The sequence below is a fragment of the Haliotis rufescens genome, unplaced genomic scaffold (assembly GCF_023055435.1).
Source record: "Haliotis rufescens isolate VD_foot unplaced genomic scaffold, xgHalRufe1.0.p SCAF_98, whole genome shotgun sequence".
In the NCBI taxonomy this organism is placed as follows: Eukaryota; Metazoa; Mollusca; class Gastropoda; order Lepetellida; family Haliotidae; genus Haliotis; species Haliotis rufescens.
The window spans coordinates 392,584-418,036 of NW_025964392.1; the positions used below are offsets into that span (position 1 = coordinate 392,584).

General features: G+C 44.0%; 1 protein-coding gene across 2 annotated transcripts in view; it reads left to right on the forward strand.

The window, feature by feature from the left end:
* Positions 1–25,453, forward strand: part of LOC124119956 (tyrosine-protein kinase RYK-like) — a 136,704-nt gene that overhangs the window by 70,715 nt on the left and 40,536 nt on the right. For both annotated transcript variants that reach the window (XM_048391773.1, XM_048391774.1), the window contains exon 4: positions 1,280–1,414. In XM_048391773.1, the coding sequence (XP_048247730.1) occupies positions 1,280–1,414 (135 nt within the window). The remainder of the gene's footprint in view (positions 1–1,279; positions 1,415–25,453) is intronic.

Here is a 25,453-nt window from a genome sequence, read left to right on the forward strand (position 1 = left end):
TCTAGAACTCCCTGGGAGGGAGCTTGGTCAATGGTGTGCCACCTAGACTCGTCTAGATCTCCCTGGGAGGGAGCTTGGTCAATGGTGTGCCACCTAGACACGTCTAGTCTAGAACTCCCTGGGATGAGAGGAGTTGTCATGTAGGTGCAGCATGAGTTTGTAAGTTGATGTAAGAGATAATCTCCAGTGTTCAATGCCTGGTGCATCAGAACCAGTGTTCAATGCCTGGTACATCAGAACCAGTGTTCAATGCCTGGTACATCAGAACCAGTGTTCAATGCCTGGTACATTAGAACCAGTGTTCAATGCCTGGTACATTAGAACCAGTGTTCAATGCCTGGTACATCAGAACTAGTGTTCAATGCCTGGTACATTAGAACCAGTGTTCAATGCCTGGTACATTAGAACCAGTGTTCAATGCCTGGTACATTAGAACCAGTGTTCAATGCCTGGTACATCAGAACTAGTGTTCAATGCCTGGTACATCAGAACCAGTGTTCAATGCCTGGTGCATAAGAACCAGTGTTCAATGCCTGGTACATCAGAACCAGTGTTCAATGCCTGGTACATCAGAACTAGTGTTCAATGCCTGGTACATCAGAACCAGTGTTCAATGCCTGGTACATTAGAACCAGTGTTCAATGCCTGGTACATCAGAACTAGTGTTCAATGCCTGGTACATCAGAACCAGTGTTCAATGCCTTGTACATTAGAACCAGTGTTCAATGCCTGGTACATTAGAACCAGTGTTCAATGCCTGGTCCGTTAGAACCAGTGTTCAATGCCTGGTGCATCAGAACCAGTGTTCAATGCCTGGTGCATTAAAACCAGTGTTCAATGCCTCGTCCATTAGAACCTGGTACATTAGAACCAGTGTTCAATGCCTGGTGCAATAGAACCAGTGTTCAATGCCTGGTCCATTAGAACCAGTGTTCAATGCCTGGTCCATTAGAACCAGTGTTCAATGCCTTGTACATCAGAACTAGCATTCAATGCCTGATCCATTAGAACCAGTGTTCAATGCTTGAGTAAAATATAGAATTATGTGAGGTATCCAGGGTCCTCTCAGTTATAATTTGGGAAGTCCAAGGCATGGACATGGGGATCCTGACGACAATTGTAGCTTATTCAATGCACTTACTTTGAAAACATGATACTAGGGTGGGGGTCGCTTGACAATTTGCACAACTATTTAAATACAGTGAATGAACACTCACTCACTCACTCACTCATACCAAGGAGAATGGCCGAAAGTGTACAGGTGGGGTGTGTGTTCCAGTGTTCCAGGTGCGTCTGCCCTGCACAGGTGAGATGAGTGCCCAGGTCGATGTCATCATCCAGATGAACATCAGCATCTTCTCAGCATCCAATCTCACAGTACTCAACTTCAAGAGGCGGAAAACATGCATCAAAGGTAGGACTACCCTCTGTGTCTGTCTGTACAAGTTTCTGTGTCAGTCTGTGTCTGTCTGTACAAGTGTCTGTACAAGTTGTAGAAGGTCCAGGGTTTGAACCCTGGCTGTATCACACCAATAGACGTCAACAGATGGTACTTGTTGTTACCCTGCCTCACACTTTGCATATAATATATTAAATTTTCAAATAACTTTCTCAAATTATTTAATATAACTCCATTAGACTGATGAACTATCAAGAATAACACCAATTGATGAATAATAATTTATAGTAAGAGTGAAGGATAGATAGATCCAAGTTAATCAGGTATACAAATTTGCAAATAAATGCCCAAATAATTTTCTAATAACCCCCCCCCCCCCCCCGTGCCTCACCCTCCACCCAGTAACAGCTGAAAGGCAGTGTAAAGCCGGAGCCTAATGGGAAACTAAGCGCAGTCTCCAAGCCTGCACATGCATATAATGTAAGCCTCAAGTATGTCTAGCTGGTGTCAGTGGCCGACACATCGGGGGGGGGGGGGGGGGGGGGGGGAGGACACAGGTCGGGGGCAGCATCTGTCTGGCAGGGGGGACCTTCTGTTGTTACGTAACGTGCACTTCATTAATCACGGCATGACAAATGTTGTGTGCCTGCTCTCGCACATCACCGACTACAACTGTGTGTTTAGACTGAAATCTGCACTTGATATTCTCCGGTAAATATGATCGGGTCTCTCCGAACCCCGTAGACAGAAAAGGAAGTGGCATATATGCTGAGACAGCGGAAATCATTCACAAAACACATGTCTTATGCGATAATCTTCCTCTACCACAGACCTCTATTAATAATTTCCACGCATGTGCATCAAATGTGTATTGTTTTACATAGACAAGTATTTGTTTACATAACTTACTGCTATTTGGCCATCCTGCCAGAACAATACCGACAAGTTTACGCTGAAATTCGCTGACGTAAACTTTGCGATATCGGGTCGAAGGTTGTGTAAAATGACGTCCCTTGAGCCAACTCCCTGGAGTCGATTTATTTGGACAAATTTAAAGAATGACTTTCGGAGAGCATTGGAGTGTTGTGCCATGTGGCAGCTATTTATGAAGAAACAATAGTAGAAGTGCCATTGTCTTTCGGAAGGCGGTACACTTCCATTGCCAAATACATAAACACTTGGCCAGGCGGCAGGTGCTTGCAGTATGCCTGCCTTCGTTCTACAGTCAAATCTTCTTGTAAGATTCTCATGGGAACAAGGGGCATTTTTTATGTGAGAATGTTAATGGAAGTTTCTATAAATATTATAATCCAGTGAGTGTTCAAAGGATCATGATTTGGTGTGTGGTATGTAATAGGTGGATCTAAGTGTGGGGGGCAGGCGATGTATGAGTGTATGTGTTGTGTTGGACACGTTGTGAGTGAGTGAGTGAGTGGGTGAGTGAGTGAGTGAGTGAGTGAGTGAGTTTGGTTTTACGCCGCTTTTAGCAATATTCCAGCAATATCATGGCGGGGGACACCAGAAATGGACCTCACATATTTTCCCCATGTGGGGAATTGAACCTTGGTCTTTGGCATGAGGAGCGAATGCTTTAGCCACTGGGCTACTCCACCACCCCTCACATGTTTTGAACATCCAGTGAGTGTCTCCCAGTGTCTCCTACTGGGGACAGGTGTACCAGTAGCTGATGAAACTCGGGATAGGTGTACCAGTAGCTGATGAAACTCGGGATAGGTGTACCAGTAGCTGATGAAACTCAGGATAGGTGCACCAGTAGCTGATGAAACTCGGGATAGGTGTACCAGACTCAAACATGGGGATAGGTGTACCAGACTCAAACACTATCCAGGCTGTTGTGACACCATTGCCCACGGATTTGTCTGGTTCAGACTCAAACACTATCCAGGCTGTTGTGACACCATTGCCCACAGGGTTTGTCTGGTTCAGACTCAAACACTATCCAGGCTGTTGTGACCCCAATGCCCACGGGTTTGTCTGGTTCAGACTCAAACACTATCCAGGCTGTTGTGACACCATTGCCCACAGGGTTTGTCTGGTCCAGACTCAAACATTATCCAGGCTGTTGTGACACCATTGCCCACTGGTTTGTCTGGTCCAGACTCAAACACTATCCAGGCTGTTGTGACACCATTGCCCACTGGTTTGTCTGGTCCAGACTCAAACACTATCCAGGCTGCTTTGAGACCATTGCCCACTGGTTTGTCTGGTCCAGACTCAAACACTATCCAGGCTGCTTTGAGACCATTGCCCACTGGTTTGTCTGGTTCAGACTCAAACACTATCCAGGCTGTTGTGACACCATTGCCCACTGGTTTGTCTGGTCCAGACTCAAACACTATCCAGGCTGCTTTGAGACCATTGCCCACGGGTTTGTCTGGTCCAGACTCAAACACTATCCAGGCTGCTTTGAGACCATTGCCCATTGGTTTGTCTGGTCCAGACTCAAACACTATCCAGGCTGCTTTGAGACCATTTCCCACTGGTTTGTCTGGTTCAGACTCAAACACTATCCAGGCTGCTTTGAGACCATTGCCCACTGGTTTGTCTGGTCCAGACTCAAACACTATCCAGGCTGTTGTGACACCATTGCCCACTGGTTTGTCTGGTTCAGACTCAAACACTATCCAGGCTGTTGTAACACCATTGCCCATGGGTTTGTCTGGTCCAGACTCAAACACTATCCAGGCTGTTGTGACACCATTACCCACTGGTTTGTCTGGTCCAGACGCAAACACTATCCAGGCTGCTGTGACACCATTGCCCACTGGTTTGTCTGGTCCAGACTCAAACACTATCCAGGCTGTTGTGACACCATTGCCCACGGGTTTGTCTGGTCCAGACTCAAACACTATCCAGGCTGTTGTGACACCATTGCCCATTGGTTTGTCTGGTCCAGACTCAAACACTATCCAGGCTGTTGTGACACCATTGCCCACTGGTTTGTCTGGTTCAGACTCAAACACTATCCAGGCTGTTGTGACACCATTGCCCACTGGTTTGTCTGGTTCAGACTCAAACACTATCCAGGCTGTTGTGACACCATTGCCCACGGGTTTGTCTGGTCCAGACTCAAACACTATCCAGGCTGTTGTGACACCATTGCCCACGGGTTTGTCTGGTCCAGACTCAAACACTATCCAGGCTGTTGTGACACCATTGCCCATGGGTTTGTCTGGTCCAGACTCAAACACTATCCAGGCTGCTGTGACACCATTGCCCACAGGTTTGTCTGCTCCAGACTCAAACACTATCCAGGCTGCTGTGACACCATTGCCCACGGGTTTGTCTGGTCCAACACTAGCCTGTAAAATCTCTAAGGTATAAAACCCCCTCCACTCACTCACTCATTCAGCCAGCTACAGGGATATTGATGGCTACAACTATAACATATAACCACTACTTTTCTACCAATGTCAACTTTGCACATTTAAATCACCAACCAGTGCCACTCAGTGCAAGCATTCCTTTAAACTTGAATGTGTTTTTGTAGAGAAAAAAGCCACAAAGTGTGTTATCATGGAAGCCAAGTTGTGGTGTGTGTGACTGCAGTAATTTACAGGTGTAGGGCATGATAAGATGATAATGCAAAGACGGAGGACCTGTCTGCTTGGTGAACACAATTTACGGGCTCTATCCTCCTGACTTCAAAGTATGTGCCTGCTGAATTTGTTTATCAATTAATTAATATATTCCTTTCTGATCTAATTACCAGTTTTCTTAAGCTTTGATCAATGATTTCTTTCTTTGTTTTTGTGCTCACATTATACAAGTTTGGGTTTTACAAAAAAAACACAAAAAAGAGAGAAGAATGTGCAATTTCATGGCAACTACAGTCGAACGTCATTGTGTCGAACTTCAGAGCCCCCAAGTATCCAAATAAAGCATAAAATTCCCCTGATGTCTCGGAACCCCACAAAACCCCAACTTTCTTCCAGGTCGACGAGTTCGACACAACGAGGTTGGACTGTAATTGTATCTGACTTGATATCAATGTGATCTAGATGCAGCTACTGCGTACATCTATGTACTGCTTGTAATGTACTGGTATTCCTTTAGGGGCCGGTCTTTCGACAAATCACTTTGCTTAGGCCATGAATCTGTGAAGAAATACTTCAGTCTATATTTCCTAGGGGCATTCAGTTATCTGGTATTTACGTACAACTGACATTTATATTTGCAGACCAAGTGATAATGTTTTTGTTGATTTTTTTCAAATGAGATATTTAGATTATTCCTTCAGTGCAAGTATAAAATAAATGAGAAATACATGTCTGTAAACAGAAGTGAGCTTATAAATCTCTGAGCAAGTGGATAGAAGCTGTTATAACAGACATGATGACAACAGTTGCATAAAATAGTTCAGTAATTCCTCGACAGGATCATCGCAGGTCCGTAGGCTGCACTATTTAACAGAGGTCAGTACTTCCCAAGTCGAACCAGTACACAATGATTAACAGATTTAGTTGAAAGATATGTAGAAGAAATTGGCAGATAAAGTGAAAAAGCTATGTGAACACCAAGGGCAATATGGTATTAAGTGTCACAGTGCACTTGCAGTGTCATTCAAACCCAGAACGGTGATCTGGACAATAAAAACATCAGGCCTTGAAATAGCAACGTTGTGTAATAGAAACTGATGGTTTTGGCGGTATCAGTCTGGTTATCCCTGCAGTTATCCACAGATAGGGGTGAGATAACATCATATATCTCCCACATCCTTGTATACCCTCTAACCCATACAGTTTCCCTAGCCTCAGTGACAGGATATACTCTCAAGGCAGACAGCCTCAGTGACAGGGATATCCAGCAGACCACGACTCTGTTGCCAGCATTCCGGGATAGGATGCTTCAGGTTTCAGGAAAATTCTAATCTGCAAATCTCTTGGTAATCTGTTTGTCTGAGTTCCTTCAGCTGATGTTATGCGGCTTTTTGTTGAGATTTCTATCTGGGCATGTGATAGTTGTGCCCCTCCCTCCCGGAGTCCATTGTTGGTGATGTGGGATTGAGGATTACTGTCACTGAAGCCTTCATATCGGATCTCAGGACCGACTTCTGACACCAATTCAGGATGATTTACTGCTACAAATCATGGCCAATGAAACTTGAGTGTCTGGCGGGAAGTGTTCGGGAAGCTCCATCAATTTCTGAAAAAGTACCTGTTAAGTGAAAAATTGCAGCTGGTTGCATGTCTGAATGATGATTGGAACTAATAGAGCTCAGTGGGAAGAGTGAGAGAGCCTGTTGTCAGTAGTGTTGTGTCGGACGCCACCAAATGTCTCATAGTTTTATAATGAGGTCCACAGAAACAATTTGTTCTTTACACCCAGAATACTTGGCGTCAAATTCTGAATCATTCTCAGTTTAAACTTATTCATTAATTCACTTTCAACATGTTGTCTATGCCACAGCTTTTCTTGTTGTTCAATGTTTGGTTTCCCTCAACTCTTCCCCTACCAAGGATTACGCCAAACACTCCTTTGTGAAGGAGTCCATGCTTATGCCAGATGTTTTTAAGGGGTGGTGGGGTAGTCTAGTGGTTAGAGCATTCACTTCATTCACATTCACACCAAAGGCCGGGTTCCATTCCCCGCATGGGTACAATGTGTGAAGCCCATTTCTGGTGTGCCCTGTTGTGTTATTGCTGGAAACCTCACTCACTCACTCACTCACTCACTCACTCACTCACTCACTCACTCACTCACTCACTCACTCACTCACTCTCCTCTCTCTCTCACTCATGCACTCACTCACTCATACTTCAATTTGAAAGTTCTTCCTTTTCCCAGTTGTCTAACTTGTCTTGCTGGAGACGTACCTGTCTGTGTTTGGCCTGAGGTCTATGATTTGTTGTCTGTTGTAATGAAATATTGATAAACTGGTATCTGGGAAGGGAATCAATGTCCGGTCGTCTCACTCCTGCCTGCTTCAGATTCAAACACTGCTGGGCCTTGGCTGGGCCCACTCTTCGTCTCGGCCTTCTCACTCACTCACTCACTCACTCACTCAAGTCCAATGTTCTCACCATCCCATGCGGACCATTCCTTTACCCACCTCCCTAGAATGAAGCATGTCCTCCAAGCCATTAGAACGCCCCATCTTATCTTGACCCATTCTCTTCCCATACCTTGAATGAAGCCACTCATTTCTTTTAGCTTTTCCCTGAATGAGCCAAGAAAACAACCTTCCCATCTCATTTTTAACCATTCCCTTCGATCTTCATAGATCTGCTTAGAAGTAGAATTAATTCTATAGACCCATCCTTCTTCCAACCCATCCCACCCCTCCTTAGAAGTAGAATTAATTCTATAGACCCATCCTTCTTCCAACCCATCCCACCCCTCCTTAGAAGTAGAATCAATTCTATAGACCCATCCTTCTTCCAACCCATCCTGCCCCTCATTAGAAGTAAAATCAATTCTATAGACCCATCCTTCTTCCAACCCATCCCACCCCTGCTTTTAAGTAAATCAATTCTATAGACCCATCCTTGTCCTGTCCCATCCCTCCGCTGGTCCGTGTGGGTGATGTGAAGTGTTTTAACAGTGGTGCTGCTGCTGCAGTCTGTCTGCCTGAATCTGCCTCCTCGTCCTGAAGCTCACAGAGGCTTGTTTGTTCTTCTGTGTTTCCACATCAGTGCTTCTGTCAGCCCCCTCCGACAAAGTTGCTCTCCAACTTTTTGGACACTCTTCTTCTGTTTCTTGGCGTTTGTTGGCTGCGTGAAACTCCAGAAGCAGTGTTTGTTGGTGTACAAGCAGGCGGGATGGCTGGGTGAGACCGGGTGTTTGTTTTGTGTGTGTTTCGTTAGCAGTAGTTTATGTGATGACAGGGCCAGACTCAGCCTTACACACAAACCGGCTCTGGTTCCACAAGACTTGCCCCCTCAACCAACAGCTGTGCTCATCAGCCTCGTATAGCGCTTTCCTAAAAACTAGTCCAACAATTTAAGTTGGGGGTAAATGTCACCACGGTTCAGCACTGCTGCCCTCGTAGGAAACATGGATGTCCCAATGTTGGTGCCTTTTGCTGTTCAATTTCATAATCCATTTAATAAAAAGACTGCAGGTTCAAATTTTAAAAAATAAATAAAATGTCCCATATCTCTATTTTGCAGATAATGTCAACATTGAGTTAACTAATTCAACACAAATTTGATATTAATTTTTCAATTTGGTATTATATTTCTGATGCTTTACATTTATGGGATAATTGTTCCTTTAGCAGTTGATGTTTCTTATAATAAGTATGTTATTTTAAGGCATAAAATAATACATGTCTGCCCTTCCCCATTCAACAGCATAAAGGTGGGAAGAGGGGATTTCACTGTCAGCCAAATGTCTCATTAAAGAAGGAATCGCAGCTTTAGTTTTTAAGTCATTGACACCGCCCAGAACGATGTTTACTGCCTTGTAATTGCTGTTTACAAATGTCAGCTTAGATTTCTCCACAAATACTGGCATGATATTACATGGTTTTACTAAAACAGATAAATTGTCACAGCATGGTTTGCAAGCAGTTAAAATGCCAGCTGCCTTTTGGGGGTTGAAGAAGGTTTTATGTTCACAACAGTATTTCCTTCAACTGTGAACTGAGCCATCTTCAGACGGCATATGGTCCTGCTGAGAGTGTCTTCTCCCCAGTGTCTTCCTCCAAGTGTCTTCTTCCTAGTGTCTTCTTCCTAGTGTCTTCTTCCTAGTGTCTTCTCCCAAGTGTCTTCTTCCTAGTGTCTTCTCCCCAGTGTCTTCTCCCCAGTGTCTTCTCCCCAGTGTCTTCCTCCAAGTGTCTTCTTCCCAGTGTCTTCTTCCTAGTGTCTTCTCCCCAGTGTCTTCTTCCTAGTGTCTTCTCCCCAGTGTCTTCTTCCAAGTGTCTTCTCCCAAGTGTCTTCTCCCAAGTGTCTTCTTCCAAGTGTCTTCTCCCCAGTGTCTTCTTCCAAGTGTCTTCTCCCAAGTGTCTTCTTCCTAGTGTCTTCTCCCCAGTGTCTTCCTCCAAGTGTCTTCTCCCAAGTGTCTTCTTTCTAGTGTCTTCTCCCCAGTGTCTTCCTCCAAGTGTCTTCTTCCTAGTGTCTTCTCCCCAGTGTCTTCCTCCAAGTGTCTTCTCCCCAGTGTCTTCTCCCAAGTGTCTTCTTCCTAGTGTCTTCTCCCCAGTGTCTTCTTCCTGGTGTCTTCTCCCCAGTGTCTTCTCCCCAGTGTCTTCTCCCAAGTGTCTTCTTCCTAGTGTCTTCTCCCCAGTGTCTTCCTCCAAGTGTCTTCTTCCTAGTGTCTTCTCCCCAGTGTCTTCTTCCAAGTGTCTTCTCCCAAGTGTCTTCTCCCAAGTGTCTTCTTCCTAGTGGGGAATCAATCGCATGTCTTTGACATTGTTTTGTCATCTTGGTGGATCGTTCACACTCTGTCCATAGTACACATACATAGCCTTCTGTAAACAGTCATCTAGACGATTATGACGATTTTTCCATGGAATAACAATAGACTTAGTTGGTCCCCAGAAAACAGTTGGTCCTTCATCTTTGACCTGCCATTTGTTTGGCATGTTGGTGTGTTCTAGATTGGGGGAGCACTCACTCACTCACTCACTCACTCACTCACTCACTCACTCACTGTTTCTCTCTCTTTCTCTCTCTCTCATACCTCCTCACTCACTCACTCATGCTCGTTCACTCTCTCTCTCTCTTCTTGGGGCGGTCGGGTAGCCCAGTGGTTAAAGCGTTCGCTCATCATGCCAAAGACCCGAGTTCGATTCCCGACATGGTACAATGTGTGAAGCCCATTTCTGGTGTCCCCTGCCGTGACTTTGCTGGAATATTGCTAAAAAAGCGAAAAACCATACTCACTCACTCACTAACTCACTCTCTCTCTCTCTCTCCCTGCTATCTCTGCTCTCTCTCCTCTCCCTCTCTCTCACACATGCACTCACTCACTCACTCATACTTCAATGTGAAAGTTCTTCCTTTTCCCAGTTGTCTAACTTGTCTTGCTGGAGACGTACCTGTCTGTGTTTGGCCTGAGGTCTATGATTTGTTGTCTGTTGTAATGAAATATTGATAAACTGGTATCTGTGAAGGGAATCAATGTCCTGCCTGCTTCAGATTCAAACACTGCTGGGCCCTGGCTGGACCCACTCTTCGTCCCGGCCTTCTCTGAGTTTGTCTGGCCATGTAAGATATCTTCTCAAACACCATGGAGACGATCCCACTCCCCTGTTTCCACTGATCAAAGTGTTAGTGCCATGCAAAGTCTACTCCATGATGAAAAAAACAAATTCAGGTTCACTGACTGTCGGAAAAAAAAGCCTTTAATTTTCAAGACATTGAATTCCCAGACTATGCAATCAATCTTTAGGCACCTAATTGGAAGTGCAACCATTTTAAAGATATTGGCAAACATACAGCAGTGTCAAACATGAAATTGCAGAGTGAAATTCAATTAACCACTCATCGTAGTCACATTCTTAACCCTTCTGCTACCCTTGTCCGGGGGAAAAAAGTCCATCTCTCCTCACTTTGAAGATTTTACTGAAATTTGAATACATCAAGTAGGAGTTCAGTTTGATAGCAGATTTCAGTAGAATCGGATACACATGTTTAGATTGGAATTCAGAGAGAAAATAGTTTTTGAAATTTCTCAAATGCCTTTTAGTGCCAACAAGGCTATAGAGTTAAAATGGTGTCCATTTCCAGAGTGTAGATAGTTGGGTGAGGAAGGCAGGGATGAACATTGATGGTAGGTGATGAAACGTCCAACATCTGTTGGAAGACCTAATAAATGAAGTGTTGACAAATATGCCATGTTGGTGTTATTGCCTGGCCAAGTTTTTAGCCAATTCACACCCCATGTTGGTCTCACCTTACTAATTGTTAACGCTTGTTGTGCACCAGCAGTAATCTTAATAGGAGCAGAAACCTATATTCTTTATCTCCCAAGACAACACAGATTCTTCTGTGGAGTTGTATGCAGATGGCTATCTCCTGTCTCCCATTAGGAGCTTGTTTAGGATGAATGTTACATCATGTCAAATTGTGAGGTGATCAATATTATCTGAAGAGTTCTCATGTTTCAAATTTCAATTCTTAACTCATTTTGTCCCACAGATGTTTCAAATTTGTATTTTGGCTAAAACTCATCAGATCATTTGCATACAGAATTAGCAGCTGCCTATGATGAATGTTGAAGTGGAAACCACATTTCAGGGTCGTATGTAGCTTTCCTGAAAGAAAAGTCCATGGATGTGTAGTAATTCTATTCTCCTTATAGGCAAGACTTGATATGTGGACAGTACATCTAAGGACTCCAGTCTGTTTAAGGGACAACTTGTTCTTCTTATTAGAAATTATGATTTAACTAATAATTATTGCCTTAGAGACTTGTGCAAGTCTATGTCATATGGTACAAAGAGCCAAACTTCACAGCTGCAACCCAGGGCGGAATTCCTCTCCCTGTTTCCTTGTCAATCAAAGGTTTGACCTTTGACCTGGTGCCAGTATGTACAGCCTCACTATGGACAAGGGATGTTCTTAAAGGGCCCATTAGGCAGAAGTGCCAGTGAAGAAGTGTAAGACTAGTTAGCAGGATAGGTGCAGTTGTCCACTGGCTAGCAAGGCTGTCGTAGGACAGGTAGTAGCCACAGACATCTGGTTGTTAGCAGCATTGGAGCAGTTGTCTACTGGCTAGCAAGGCTGTCATATGACAGGTAGTAGCCACAGACATCTGGTTGTTAGCAGCATTGGAGCAAGTGTCTACTGGCTAGCAAGGCTGTAGGAGGACAGGTAGTAGCCAAGGACATCTGGTAGTTAGCGGGATAGGAGCAGTTGTCGACTGGCTAGCAAGGCTGTCGTAGGACAGGTAGTAGCCACAGACATCTGGTAGTTAGCGGGATAGGAGCAGTTGTCGACTGGCTAGCAAGGCTGTAGGAGGACAGGTAGTAGCCACGGACATCTGGTAGTTAGCGGGATAGGAGCAGTTGTCGACTGGCTAGCAAGGCTGTAGGAGGACAGGTAGTAGCCACGGACATCTGGTAGTTAGCGGGATAGGAGCAGTTGTCGACTGGCTAGCAAGGCTGTCGTAGGACAGGTAGTAGCCACAGACATCTGGTTGTTAGCGGGATAGGAGCAGTTGTCGACTGGCTAGCAAGGCTGTAGGAGGACAGGTAGTAGCCACGGACATGTGGTTGTTAGCAGCATTGGAGCAGTTGTCTACTGGCTAGCAAGGCTGTGGTAGGACAGGTAGTAGCCACAGACATCTGGTTGTTAGCAGGATAGGAGCAGTTGTTGACTGGCTAGCAAGGCTGTAGTAGGACAGGTAGTAGTCACAGATATCTGGTTGTTAGCAGCATTGGAGCAGTTGTCTACTGGCTAGCAAGGCTGTCGTAGGACATGTAGTAGCCACAGATATCTGGTTGTTAGCAGGATTGGAGCAGTTGTCTACTGGCTAGCAAGGCTGTCGTAGGACAGGTAGTAGCCACAGATATCTGGTTGTTAGCAGCATTGGAGCAGTTGTCTACTGGCTAGCAAGGCTGTGGTAGGACATGTAGTAGCCACAGACATCTGGTAGTTAGCAGGATAGGAGCAGTTGTCTACTGGCTAGCAAGGCTGTAGGAGGACAGGTAGTAGCCACGGACATCTGGTAGTTAGCGGGATAGGAGCAGTTGTCGACTGGCTAGCAAGGCTGTCGTAGGACAGGTAGTAGCCACGGACATCTGGTTGTTAGCAGCATTGGAGCAGTTGTCTACTGGCTAGCAAGGCTGTCGTAGGACAGGTAGTAGCCACAGACATCTGGTTGTTAGCAGCATTGGAGCAATTGTGCACTTGCTAGCAAGGCTGTCGTAGGACATGTAGTAGCCACAGACATCTGGTTGTTAGCAGCATTGGAGCAGTTATCCACTGGCTAGCAAGGTTGTCGTAGGACATGTAGTAGCCAAGGACATATATAATGGTGTATGCTACTGTTTTTCTGTAATAAGCTCAACTGGCCTCATGGTCTGGTAGATGATTGACAACAAGCTCAGCTGATTGACTGACTAATAGTCAACTTACCCACCAGGGCCCTGTTCCACAAAGCGATTGTAGTGCTACGATTGTCGTAAGTCTATGTTAAGGTATGGGAGCTACGATCACCTTAGTGTTATGATCGGTTTGTAGAATGGGCCCCTGGTCTCATGATCATATCTCTGTCTGTGAAGTGTTAACTGGATCTCCCTCCCTCAATAACCAGACCACCATGAATCACAGGAGGTTGCTCCTACTGTTGTGGACCCTGTCAATCCAGCCCTGGTGAAGTCTTGTCATCTGTAGGCTCTGTAGGCTGTGGACCCTGTGAATACAGCCCTGGTGAAGTCTTGTCATCTGTGGGCCATGGACCCTGTCAATCCAGCCCTGGTGAAGTCTTGTCATCTGTGGGCCGTGGACCCTGTCAATCCAGTCCTGGTGAAGTCTTGTCATCTGTGGGCCGTGGACCCTGTCAATCCAGCCCTGGTGAAGTTTTCTCATCTGTGGGCAATGGACCCTGTTAATCCAGCCCTGGTGAAGTCTTGTCGTCTGTGGGCCGTGGACCCTGTTAACTCATTCCTGGTGAAGTCTTGTCATCTGTGGGCCGTGGACCCTGTTAATCCAGCCCTGGTGAAGTCTTGTCATCTGTGGGCCGTGGACCCTGTTAATCCAGCCCTGGTGAAATCTTGTCATCTGTGGGCCGTGGACCCTGTCAATCCAGCCCTGGTGAAGTCTTGTCATCTGTGGGCCGTGGACCCTGTCAATTCAGTCCTGGTGAAGTCTTGTCATCTGTGGGCCGTGGACCCTGTTAACTCATTCCTGGTGAAGTCTTGTCATATGTGGGCCGTGGACCCTGTCAATTCAGCCCTGGTGAAGTCTTCTCATCTGTGGGCAATGGACCCTGTTAATCCAGACCTGGTGAAGTCTTGTCATCTGTGGGCCGTGGACCCTGTTAATCCAGCCCTGGTGAAGTCTTGTCATCTGTGGGCCGTGGACCCTGTTAACTCATTCCTGGTGAAGTCTTGTCATCTGTGGGCCATGGACCCTGTCAATCCAGCCCTGGTGAAGTCTTGTCATCTGTAGGCTGTGGACCCTGTTAATCCAGCCCTGGTGAAGTCTTGTCATCTGTGGGCCGTGGACCCTGTTAATCCAGCCCTGGTGAAGTCTTGTCATCTGTGGGCCGTGGACCCCGTCAATCCAGCCCTGGTGAAGTCTTGTCATCTGTGGGCCGTGGACCATGGCAGACATTCAGATGTGCAACTGTCCCTGCATGGAGGTGGTATGTGTCTGTGTGTGTTGTATTATGCATGTAGCATGGTTCAGACTTGAATGACACTGCCGATGTTAATCAGGTACGTCCATCAGCATGGGGTTGCGATACAGACCCTGATAACAGCCAGCGGTGCAAACTCATCCCTCATCCTTGACTTGCACCAACAGTATTGATATTGTCCCAGTTGTTGGTCTCTCAGCAAATCAGTTTTTACAACTTCAAGCCTTTGCCAATATCAACTTTCATGTGTAGCATTATTGTGGAAGTCTTGTTTATTTGTCTGAGGCTGCAGGCAGACTCAAGTCAGGGATTTTACAGAGTCTTCTGTGGTATAACAGCACACCGCTTCTTTCAAGGACAGACAATGTATGGCTTTTCTTCAAAATTTTAAAAAGAATGTCTGTCCTGTTTCCGAAAAAAGCGCAGGCCATGTTTGTATCGCTTTATCTTCCATGGTTTGCCTGTGCCAAAATAGAATGCAAGTCTAAAGTAGATTATTCTGAAAGGTAATGACACAAGGAGAGACAAGGTAGCCAAGTGGTTGGTGTGTTGGCTGTTTTCAAGATGACCTGGTTCAGTCCCAAAGATTGGGCTTAGCTATAATTAGACAAAGAGAGACGAGGTAGCCAAGTGGTTGGTGTGTTGGCTTGTGTTCAAGAGGACCTGGTTCAGTCCCCAAGATTGGCCATTGTTTCACTCATTCACATAAAAACTTTATGATTCATCCACTGTGAACCAAACAATACACCGGATTACCAAATCCACATGAAATGCATTTTGGGGAGTGTTTCAGCTGCATTATACATGTAGTCCGTTTGCTGCAAAATTGTACTGATGAAATGCAATATACCGTATTCGACATAATAAGCCCCCAGGGCGCACTCAAAGTTAGTAATAGGGGGCCCTTATTAGAATATTACTTTGGTGAAAAAAACAGAGTTGATTTTATGCTGACAGCCTGAAATGTTTATATACGACAGTTATATTTTTCCAGAATTTAATTGCCCATAATAAAGGGTGCATGTAACACATGAGTGCATATTTATACACGAATAAATAAATCTTATGTACATTGATCAATCGGAAGGGGTGCTAATTGGGATTGTTCACTAGCCAATATATAAGCAAATATCACTGTGGGCACTTATTAGAGCGGAACGCTTATTACGTCGAATACAGTAGGTATAAATCAGAAAACAACAATTCGTCTTAGAAGAAGTTGTTTATTTGTCCATACCAACTCGTCACCATAGTTTCTGACAATGTCATGAAGTAGAGGAAATATTGTTCCAACAAATTATCATGTAGCTGTGGAGCGGATCATGTATCCCAGGTCTTGGGGAGACTTATAGCAAGGCTTGGATTAATGAAGCAAGTCTACATCGCATTGATGTCAGACAACCTCTGAGGCTTTTGTTATTTCAAAACGTGATTCACTTCCATCTTTCTTGTGGTTTAATCAGTTTTCCCAGTAAGAGGTGCGAGGCTGATTTGTGCCATATGCAAGGATCTAACAAACAGATCCTAAAGTAAGAACTGTGACAAGGAAATCAAATTACTAGTGTATAAAAATGATCAAAGTGGCCATTTTAATTATTTCTCTGGCTTATGACAAATCAAGGTATACAAAGTAAAGTAATTAAAGCTCATCTTTGAGGTGAGGAGCCCTGGCCAATAAGCCCACATACTGGGCAAGATTGTTTTCCTGGAGATATGAAAAACATCCAAGTTGGGAGTCACTCCACCCTATCACTGATACCGCAGATCAAACACATACCTTGGAGCCACCTCTTTGTACACGGCTCAGTCTGACAGATCATGTGACCCCGCCTCACCCCCGACAACAACAGATTGGCTTGTGGTTCAGGGGCAGATAACTGCGTGTCACCGGGGTTATTTGAGACAATTCAGCAATATTTGAAGCATAGAGGATCAATTTGCCTCATGATGTGGGGGTATTAGATTTTATTGAACAATTGCGGCTCTGTGATGAGGCTAGGGTTGTGAGGTAGGGACATCGCAGGGTGTTTGTCCGGAGGTTGTCCATAGGTAGTGGGGGCCCCTGGGCCCCACGTTGATGAACTGAGAAGAGGGGCTTGTTCGCTGTTCCGCTCAACCAGCAGGACGTCGGTGTGTTGTTAAGTTGGTTTCAAACAGCATCCTGGTACTTGTTTCTTTATGTGATCCGGGTAGAACTGTTCTATGGTCTTCAGCAACCCATGCTTGCCGTAAAAAGCGACTATGATTGTCATAAGAGGCAACTAACGGAATCGAGTGGTCAGTCTTGCTCACTTGGATGATACATGTCATCGATCACAATTGCATGGATCGATATTCATGATGTCAATCACTGGATTGTCTGGTCCAGACTCGATTATTTACAGACCGCCATCATATAGCTGGAATATTGCAAACAAACAAACAAACAAACAAACAAACTTAATGTGAATTAGGTCCTTGAAGTTAGGTGAAATGGGGCTTGATCCTGTGTTCAAGATAATTCACTTATAGAGCGATGTGCATGCACATGTGTGTGTGGCTGCTTGTACTGGTCCGGACCTAGGCACCAAGACCATAGATATTCCACTCAGACACGTTTACATAATGACCTCGGGATTTCCTCCCACATTATGCTGACACGCCATGATGTAACTGAAATATAGTTAAAATTCCCAAATTATTCACTCACACACTCACTCACTCACTCACTCACTCACTCACTCACTCACTCACTCACTCACTCACTCAGATATTAGATTGAGATAGAATATATTTGTTTATATTTTCTTGGTACATCAATAATATTTTCTTTCCTTTTCAATTGTCTCCCATACGTATTTGATGGATGTATTGAGGTTCAGTGCCATGTTAGACATGTGTTGGCCGTTGTCATGGGTGGAAAACAGAAGCACCTGATACACACCTGTCTGGTGGACAAACCTAGTCTTATATCAGTTGTCTCCCCTTAATCTGGGCGCATGCTTGACTCCATTCTTTGTCCCTTAGAAGACATATATACCATTGTATGTATCAGTGTTTGAAATACGGCATAATGGTCATGCGACACTGCAGTTAAAGATTACGGGGTGATAGATTAAGATATAGAATAGCAGAAGACCTCAAGGACCCCAGGACCTCCAAACGAGGGGAATAAAAACGATAATCCCATGTGTAACTTCTTCATGTCTTGAGTGATGTTTCCAAAATGTCCTTCTCAAAATATTGACGTAACTCCAGCCTCTTTTTCTCTTGGAGGGTATCTCCCGCATCTATCGCTCCGTAACATATTGTGTGTATGACAACAGATTAAGGGCAGTTGAAACAGTAAATACACTTTGCAATGTAATACCACCAGTTTCCAGGCAAAGCCATTAGATACGATATGTTATTCCAGTTCCACTACCAACAAGAATGTTATTGCAGGATAAAAAGTATCTTTCTTTTGACATTTTTGACAGAAGTTTAGAAAGTATGGTACATCAATAGCAAATTGTTCGTTCCTCAGCAGCAGCCATAATGGAGACGGCTGCCACAAGATATGTGGTGTTGGGCAGATTAGCCCCAGGAAGATGATGGGCTTATAATTGAAAGCTTGCAGTACCTGAACATGTGTTACTTGTGGGCACTCCACAACACTGAGCCCATTCTCTTACAGTGTAAATCAGTCTGGGGGCAAACTCAGGGGAGGGGGCACTGTGTTACATTACTTTCAGTCTGTAGGTACATTAAGGGGCACCTGGGTCAGACAGTCCAGCGCCATGGCCATCATGAAGTGCCAGTACTAGTATCACAAATAGGTTAATGACAATCCCTGAAGCGTTGACATGCTCTCGGCAAGTGGACGCAGGTTGATTTGTTCACTAGGACAACACAAGTCCTTTAAGACAGATCAAGTGGCACAAGTGTTTGAAAGGGTCTGCTCAAACTTCTGGCCAGGAATAGAGACTATTTCTTTGAATATCCCTATTTTGTCCAGAACTGATATCAGTCATTCAGTGTTAGCTGTAGTTGTACATAAGGGATTATACGAGGTCAGGGGTAGGGTAGCCTTGTGGTTAAAGCGTTTGCTTGTCAAGGCGAGGGCCTGGGTTTCATTCCCCACATGGGTACAATGTGTGAAGCCCATTTCTGGTGTTCCCTGCCTTGATATTGCTGGAATATAGCTAAAAGCGGCGTAAAACAATACACACTCGCTAGGTCTGGACATTGATGGTCTAAGAAATGGTCTGTTTGCCCACTGACTAAATGACTAATGTACCGTAAAACATTACAGTCCTGTTTATCCAACTAATCATGTCCCAGTCTGGAATTATCGCTGAACATCAGCTGATGTTGTCCTTCAAAGTCACCTATCAGGTGGAGCCCTTCTCCAGACCCTCCTTCAGATCACCGCATACAGTTTCCACCAACAGGACCGCTAGCTACCTGCACCAACGAGAAAACGTACAGGTGATAAAATACTTGTAGACACAGCGGAGATGAGAGGGTAGCTTGTTGGGCCCTGTCCTGTCCTGTATCAGGAGATGTCCTCTTCAAGGGTTTGATGTATGAGTGAGATACTGAATACCCATGTTCCTTCACATCACATTCATCCAGTGAGATACTGAATACCCATGTTCCTTCACATCACATTCATCCAGTGAGATACTGAATACCCATGTCCCTTCACATCACATTCATCAAGTGAGATACTGAATACCCCAGTTCCTTCACATCACATTTATCCAGTGAGATACTGAATACCCATGTTCCCTTCACATCACATTCATCCAGTGAGATACTGAATACCCATGTTCCTTCACATCACATTCATCCAGTGAGATACTGAATACCCATGTTCCCTTCACATCACATTCATCCAGTGAGATACTGAATACCCATGTCCCTTCACATCACATTCATCCAGTGAGATATTGAATACCCATGTCCCTTCACATCACATTCATCGAGTGAGATACTGAACACCCATGTCCCTTCACATCACATTCATCCAGTGAGATACTGAATACCCCAGTTCCTTCACATCACATTCATCCAGTGAGATACTGAATACCCATGTTCCCTTCACATCACATTCATCCAGTGAGATACTGAATACCCATGTCCCTTCACATCACATTTATCCAGTTAGATACTGAATACCCTGTTCCCTTCACATCACATTCATCCAGTGAGATACTGAATACCCATGTTCCTTCACATCACATTCATCCAGTGAGATACTGAATACCCATGTTCCCTTCACATCACATTCATCCAGTGAGATACTGAATACCCATGTTCCTTCACATCACATTCATCCAGTGAGATATTGAATACCCATGTCCCTTCACATCACATTCATCCAGTGAGATACTGAATACCCATGTTCCCTTCACATCACATTCATCCAGTGAGATACTGAATACCCATGTCCCTTCACATCACATTTATCCAGTGAGATACTGAATACCCAGTTCCTTCACATCACATTCATCCAGTGAGATACTGAATACCCATGTCCCTTCACATCACATTTATCCAGTGAGATACTGAATACCCATGTTCCTTCACATCACATTTATCCAGTGAGATACTGAATACCCAGTTCCTTCACATCACATTCATCCAGTGAGATACTGAATACCCATGTCCCTTCACATCACATTTATCCAGTGAGATACTGAATACCCATGTTCCCTTCACATCACATTCATCCAGTGAGATATTGAATACCCATGTTCCTTCACATCACATTCATCCAGTGAGATACTGAATACCCATGTCCCTTCACATCACATTCATCCAGTGAGATACTGAATACCCATGTTCCCTCCAAATCACATTCATCCAGTGAGATACTGAATACCCATGTTCCTTCACATCACATTCATCCAGTGAGATATTGAATACCCCAGTTCCTTCACATCACATTCATCCAGTGAGATACTGAATACCCATGTTCCTTCACATCACATTCATCCAGTGAGATATTGAATACCCATGTCCCTTCACATCACATTCATCCTGTGAGATACTGAATACCCATGTTCCTTCACATCACATTCATCCAGTGAGATACTGAATACCCCAGTTCCTTCACATCACATTCATCGAGTGAGATACTGAATACCCATGTTCCTTCACATCACATTCATCGAGTGAGATACTGAATACCCATGTCCCTTCACATCACATTCATTGAGTGAGATACTGAATACCCATGTCCCTTCACATCACATTCATCCAGTGAGATACTGAATACCCATGTTCCTTCACATCACATTCATCCAGTGAGATACTGAATACCCATGTTCCTTCACATCACATTCATCCAGTGAGATACTGAATACCCATGTCCCTTCACATCACATTTATCCAGATAGATACTGAATACCCTGTTCCCTTCACATCACATTCATCGAGTGAGATACTGAATACCCATGTTCCCTTCACATCACATTCATCCAGTGAGATACTGAATACCCATGTTCCTTCACATCACATTCATTGAGTGAGATACTGAATACCCATGTCCCTTCACATCACATTCATCGAGTGAGATACTGAATACCCATGTCCCTTCACATCACATTCATCCAGTGAGATACTGAATACCCATGTCCCTTCACATCACATTCATCCAGTGAGATTCTGAATACCCATGTTCCCTTCACATTCATCGCGTGAGATACTGAATACCCATGTTCCTTCACATCACATTCATCCAGTGAGATACTGAATACCCATGTCCCTTCACATCACATTCATCAAGTCATTTAGGCCACAGCCAACAATGACAGAAAGGATTAAAATCATGCAGAGATATTTACCAAATTGTTTCAGAAAACAAATCCTACACAATGAAGACAGGAGAGAAGTTCTGAGTTAACTGGTAGGCATGGATCGTGTATTCATGTTGTTGTTGGGTTGTTCTGAGTTAACTGGTAGGCATGGATCGTGTAGTCATGTTGTTGTTGGGTTGTTCTGAGTTAACTGGTAGGCATGGATCATGTATTCATGTTGTTGTTGGGTTGTTCTGAGTTAACTGGTAGGCATGGATCGTGTAGTCATGTTGTTGTTGAGTTGTTCTGAGTTAACTGGTAGGCATGGATCGTGTAGTCATGTTGTTGTTGGGTTGTTCTGAGTTAACTGGTAGGCATGGATCATGTAGTCATGTTGTTGTTGGGTTGTTCTGAGTTAACTGGTAGGCATGGATCGTGTAGTCATGTTGTTGTTGGGTTGTTCTGAGTTAACTGGTAGGCATGGATCGTGTAGTCATGTTGTTGTTGGGTGCTAATGGTTGCCGGGCAGAGATCTGTCGTACAACCAAGTCAATTAGAGGTTGGAATCTACATTTGTTGAGTTCTTTTATTGGAGTGTCGAAGATATCAACTAACTGAGTGCAGAATTATGTCATATTCATGAGCGGACATTATTACATCACATTCACCAGCTGTCAATATTACATCACATTCACCAGCGGTCAATATTACATCACATTCACCAGCGGTCATTATTACATCACATTCACCAGCGGTCATTATTACATCACATTCACCAGCGGTCATTATTACATCACATTCACCAGCGGTCATTATTACATCACATTCACCAGCGGTCAATATTACATCACATTCACCAGCGGTCATTATTACATCACATTCACCAGCGGTCATTATTACATCACATTCACCAGGGGTCATTATGACATCACATTAACCAGCGGACATTATTACATCACATTCACCAGCCGTCATTATTACATCACATTCACAAGCCGTCATTATTACATCACATTAACCAGCGGACATTATTACATCACATTCACCAGCCGTCATTATTACATCACATTCACCAGGGGTCATTATTACATCACATTCACCAGCGGTCATTGTGCCACAATATAAGTGACAGGACCCAGACCTTTTCCTGTTCACAGCATGGATCTGATCCCCTGATAGTGACTGACATACAGGGATGTAGAGGTGTAGAAATATTATTGATATGACCCACTGCTATAGGCGGCCCCCTCCCCCTCCCCGATAGTGACTGACATACAGGGATGTAGAGGTGTAGAAATATTATTGATATGACCCACTGCCATAGGCGGCCCCCTCCCCCTCCCCGATAGTGACTGACATACAGGGATGTAGAGGTGTAGAAATATTATTGATATGACCCACTGCTATAGGCGGCCCCCTACCCCTCCCCGATAGTGACTGACATACAGGGATGTAGAGGTGTAGAAATATTATTGATATGACCCACTGCTATAGGCGGCCCCCTACCCCTCCCCGATAGTGACTGACATACAGGGATGTAGAGGTGTAGAAATATTATTGATATGACCCACTGCTTTAGGCGGCTGCTGGGAACATGTGGCGGGCATCTTTCTCTCTCTTGTCCAGACTCTCATTAAAGTTGTGATGGATGTCCTCTGACTTGAGTCTCAATGCCATGTCAAAGAGGGAGCAATCTGCTACACAGGCCACAGATAAGCCAATATGATAAGGTGTGTGTTAAAGGTGCCTGGACTCTTTTCGTCGTTATGGGCTCTGTTCAAAATCTTTTTTATTTTGGGTAGTAAGGTGAGAAGAGTTTACTGAGGACCTTCCATCTTTTGAAAGAAATATACTAAAAACTGTTATCTTTTTATGACAAGATATTCATTGAAGTGTGAATTTTATGAGGTGTTGGTAATCTAACATGGAGAACGCTTTGAGAAGATATCCTGCCCCTGACTGGTCTGTAGGGACGAGTGGAGGTCTTCAGGAACATCAATGAAATTACTCTTGGAGTTCTGTACTACCTCTCACCTGCAAGACATGCTATTGGTGGGTGTTGAGAAACTGTCTTACTGGATGATACAGCCCTTTATACCCCTGATGCTGTGTAAATTCTGGAAATTTATGACATGTCATATTTATCCTATCTCTCCTGGCATGAATTATCCTGGAACTTGACAACGGCATAGATCAGTTCGGCGGAAGTAGCAGTGATGGATGTTACAGCCAGACTCCAGTTAAACGATAAGATTGCACTAATTGAGATTAGCTCTGTAAGCTCATCTTTAGCATGACATAAGTTTATCTTGTTTTGACGTAGTACATTGTAATTCATCACTTCCCTCATGGTTGGCCTGGAGTTTTTATGTGAAATTTACACATGTGTATTAATTCAGTGTGAAGCCTTTACCATGTATGTTCAGTTGCTATCTTTATGTTGAGATCAAAAATACAAAATTTAAATGGTGTTCATAGCCTATGACCCTGGAAAAGTTTTGATGTAATTTGCAAAAAGACAAGTGATTAGTATCTGTATTCAACAGCACAAAAAAACTGTTAGCACAAGAAGCGTTTATGTTTGTTTTTGTCAAGATATGCCTCAACATGATGTTCAGATTTCGTACGTTCGGTAATTCACGTTGTAGTTTTCTGGACCTTGTGTTGATACTTTTGAAGTTTTTAAACCATTGGGACGTAGTTTGTGTTGTGAGCTACCTGTGTTCAGTGACCAGATGTAATGGCTTCACAATCTCTGACACATGCACGGAGCAGCCTCTGTTTGGTCTCTGATTGTCAGGGGTATAATTGCTTGTATTCACCACCTCCACATCTCCGCCCCAGGGCCTAATTCTACCCATCTTCAAACATACCTACATGGTGGTCTACAATTCAATTTCTTGGAAAAACAATTTTTTCAGACAAATTGCCTTTCATACCCTCCAGCTATTTAGTCTGGGCGCCCCATGCAGGGCGTGCTACTATGACAAGAACTTGAAACCAACATCACTCAACCAGGAACGCACCTTACTACGAAGTCGGTGCCAGGAGCTCTTTCGGAAAAACTGACTTCTTGGAATAGAAGAGCATGTAAAATTAGTTGTGGACAAATTCCGGGTGATGTTTGAAGATGAAAGAAAGATAATGCATGTGATTACACGTGTCGAGATAAAGATCTCCAACAGGTAACAAACAATAACGGGCAGCAGCGCAATGGCATTGAAACATGGAAGTGAAAAGAGGAAGTGAAAAGAATGGATCTTCGTATGGTGTTTTGTAGTTGTAGTCGATGTGTGCAGGAAGGAAACTGCTTCAGATTATGAGCATCAATGTACCATATTCGACGTAATATGCGCCCAGGGCACTCACAAAATTAGAAATAGGGGGCTCTTATAAGAATATTATTTAAAAAAACAGAGTTGAAAGATAAATTTCATGGTTTATGCTGACAGCCTCAAACGTTTATATACGAGAGAGATATTTTTCCAGAATTTAATTGCCCATAATTAAGGGTGCATATAACATTTATGTACATTGATCAATTGAAAAGGGTGCTAATTGGGATTGTTCACGAGCCAATATATTAGCAAATATCGCCGAGAGCTGGGCGCTTATTACGTCGAATACGGTAAGTTACAACACTGAAGCAGGTTGACGAAATACTATTTTATGAAGTTGTCAAACTGTAAACGTTTAGTTGTTACCAGAGTGATAAACCATGTGTGTCTATGTCAGCTTCATGAGGTTGTAGAGATTCACAACAGTTCCAGTGAAACATGTGTTGTTGCACAGTTTGAGAATCTTGGAATTTGGATTAAAGAGACATGTTGTGCATTAATGTCAAGCAGACATGACCAAGCACCCCCAGATCGGAGCTTGCTGCACTTGGCACAACAGTTAACACAAATTAAACACGACTTTTCTCATCAGAAGGGGGTTAAGTGTTGCCTGTTTAGTACATAACAGATTGGGGGACTTATTGGTGTACACACAGATTATCCTTTCTGTGAGTTTATCGATG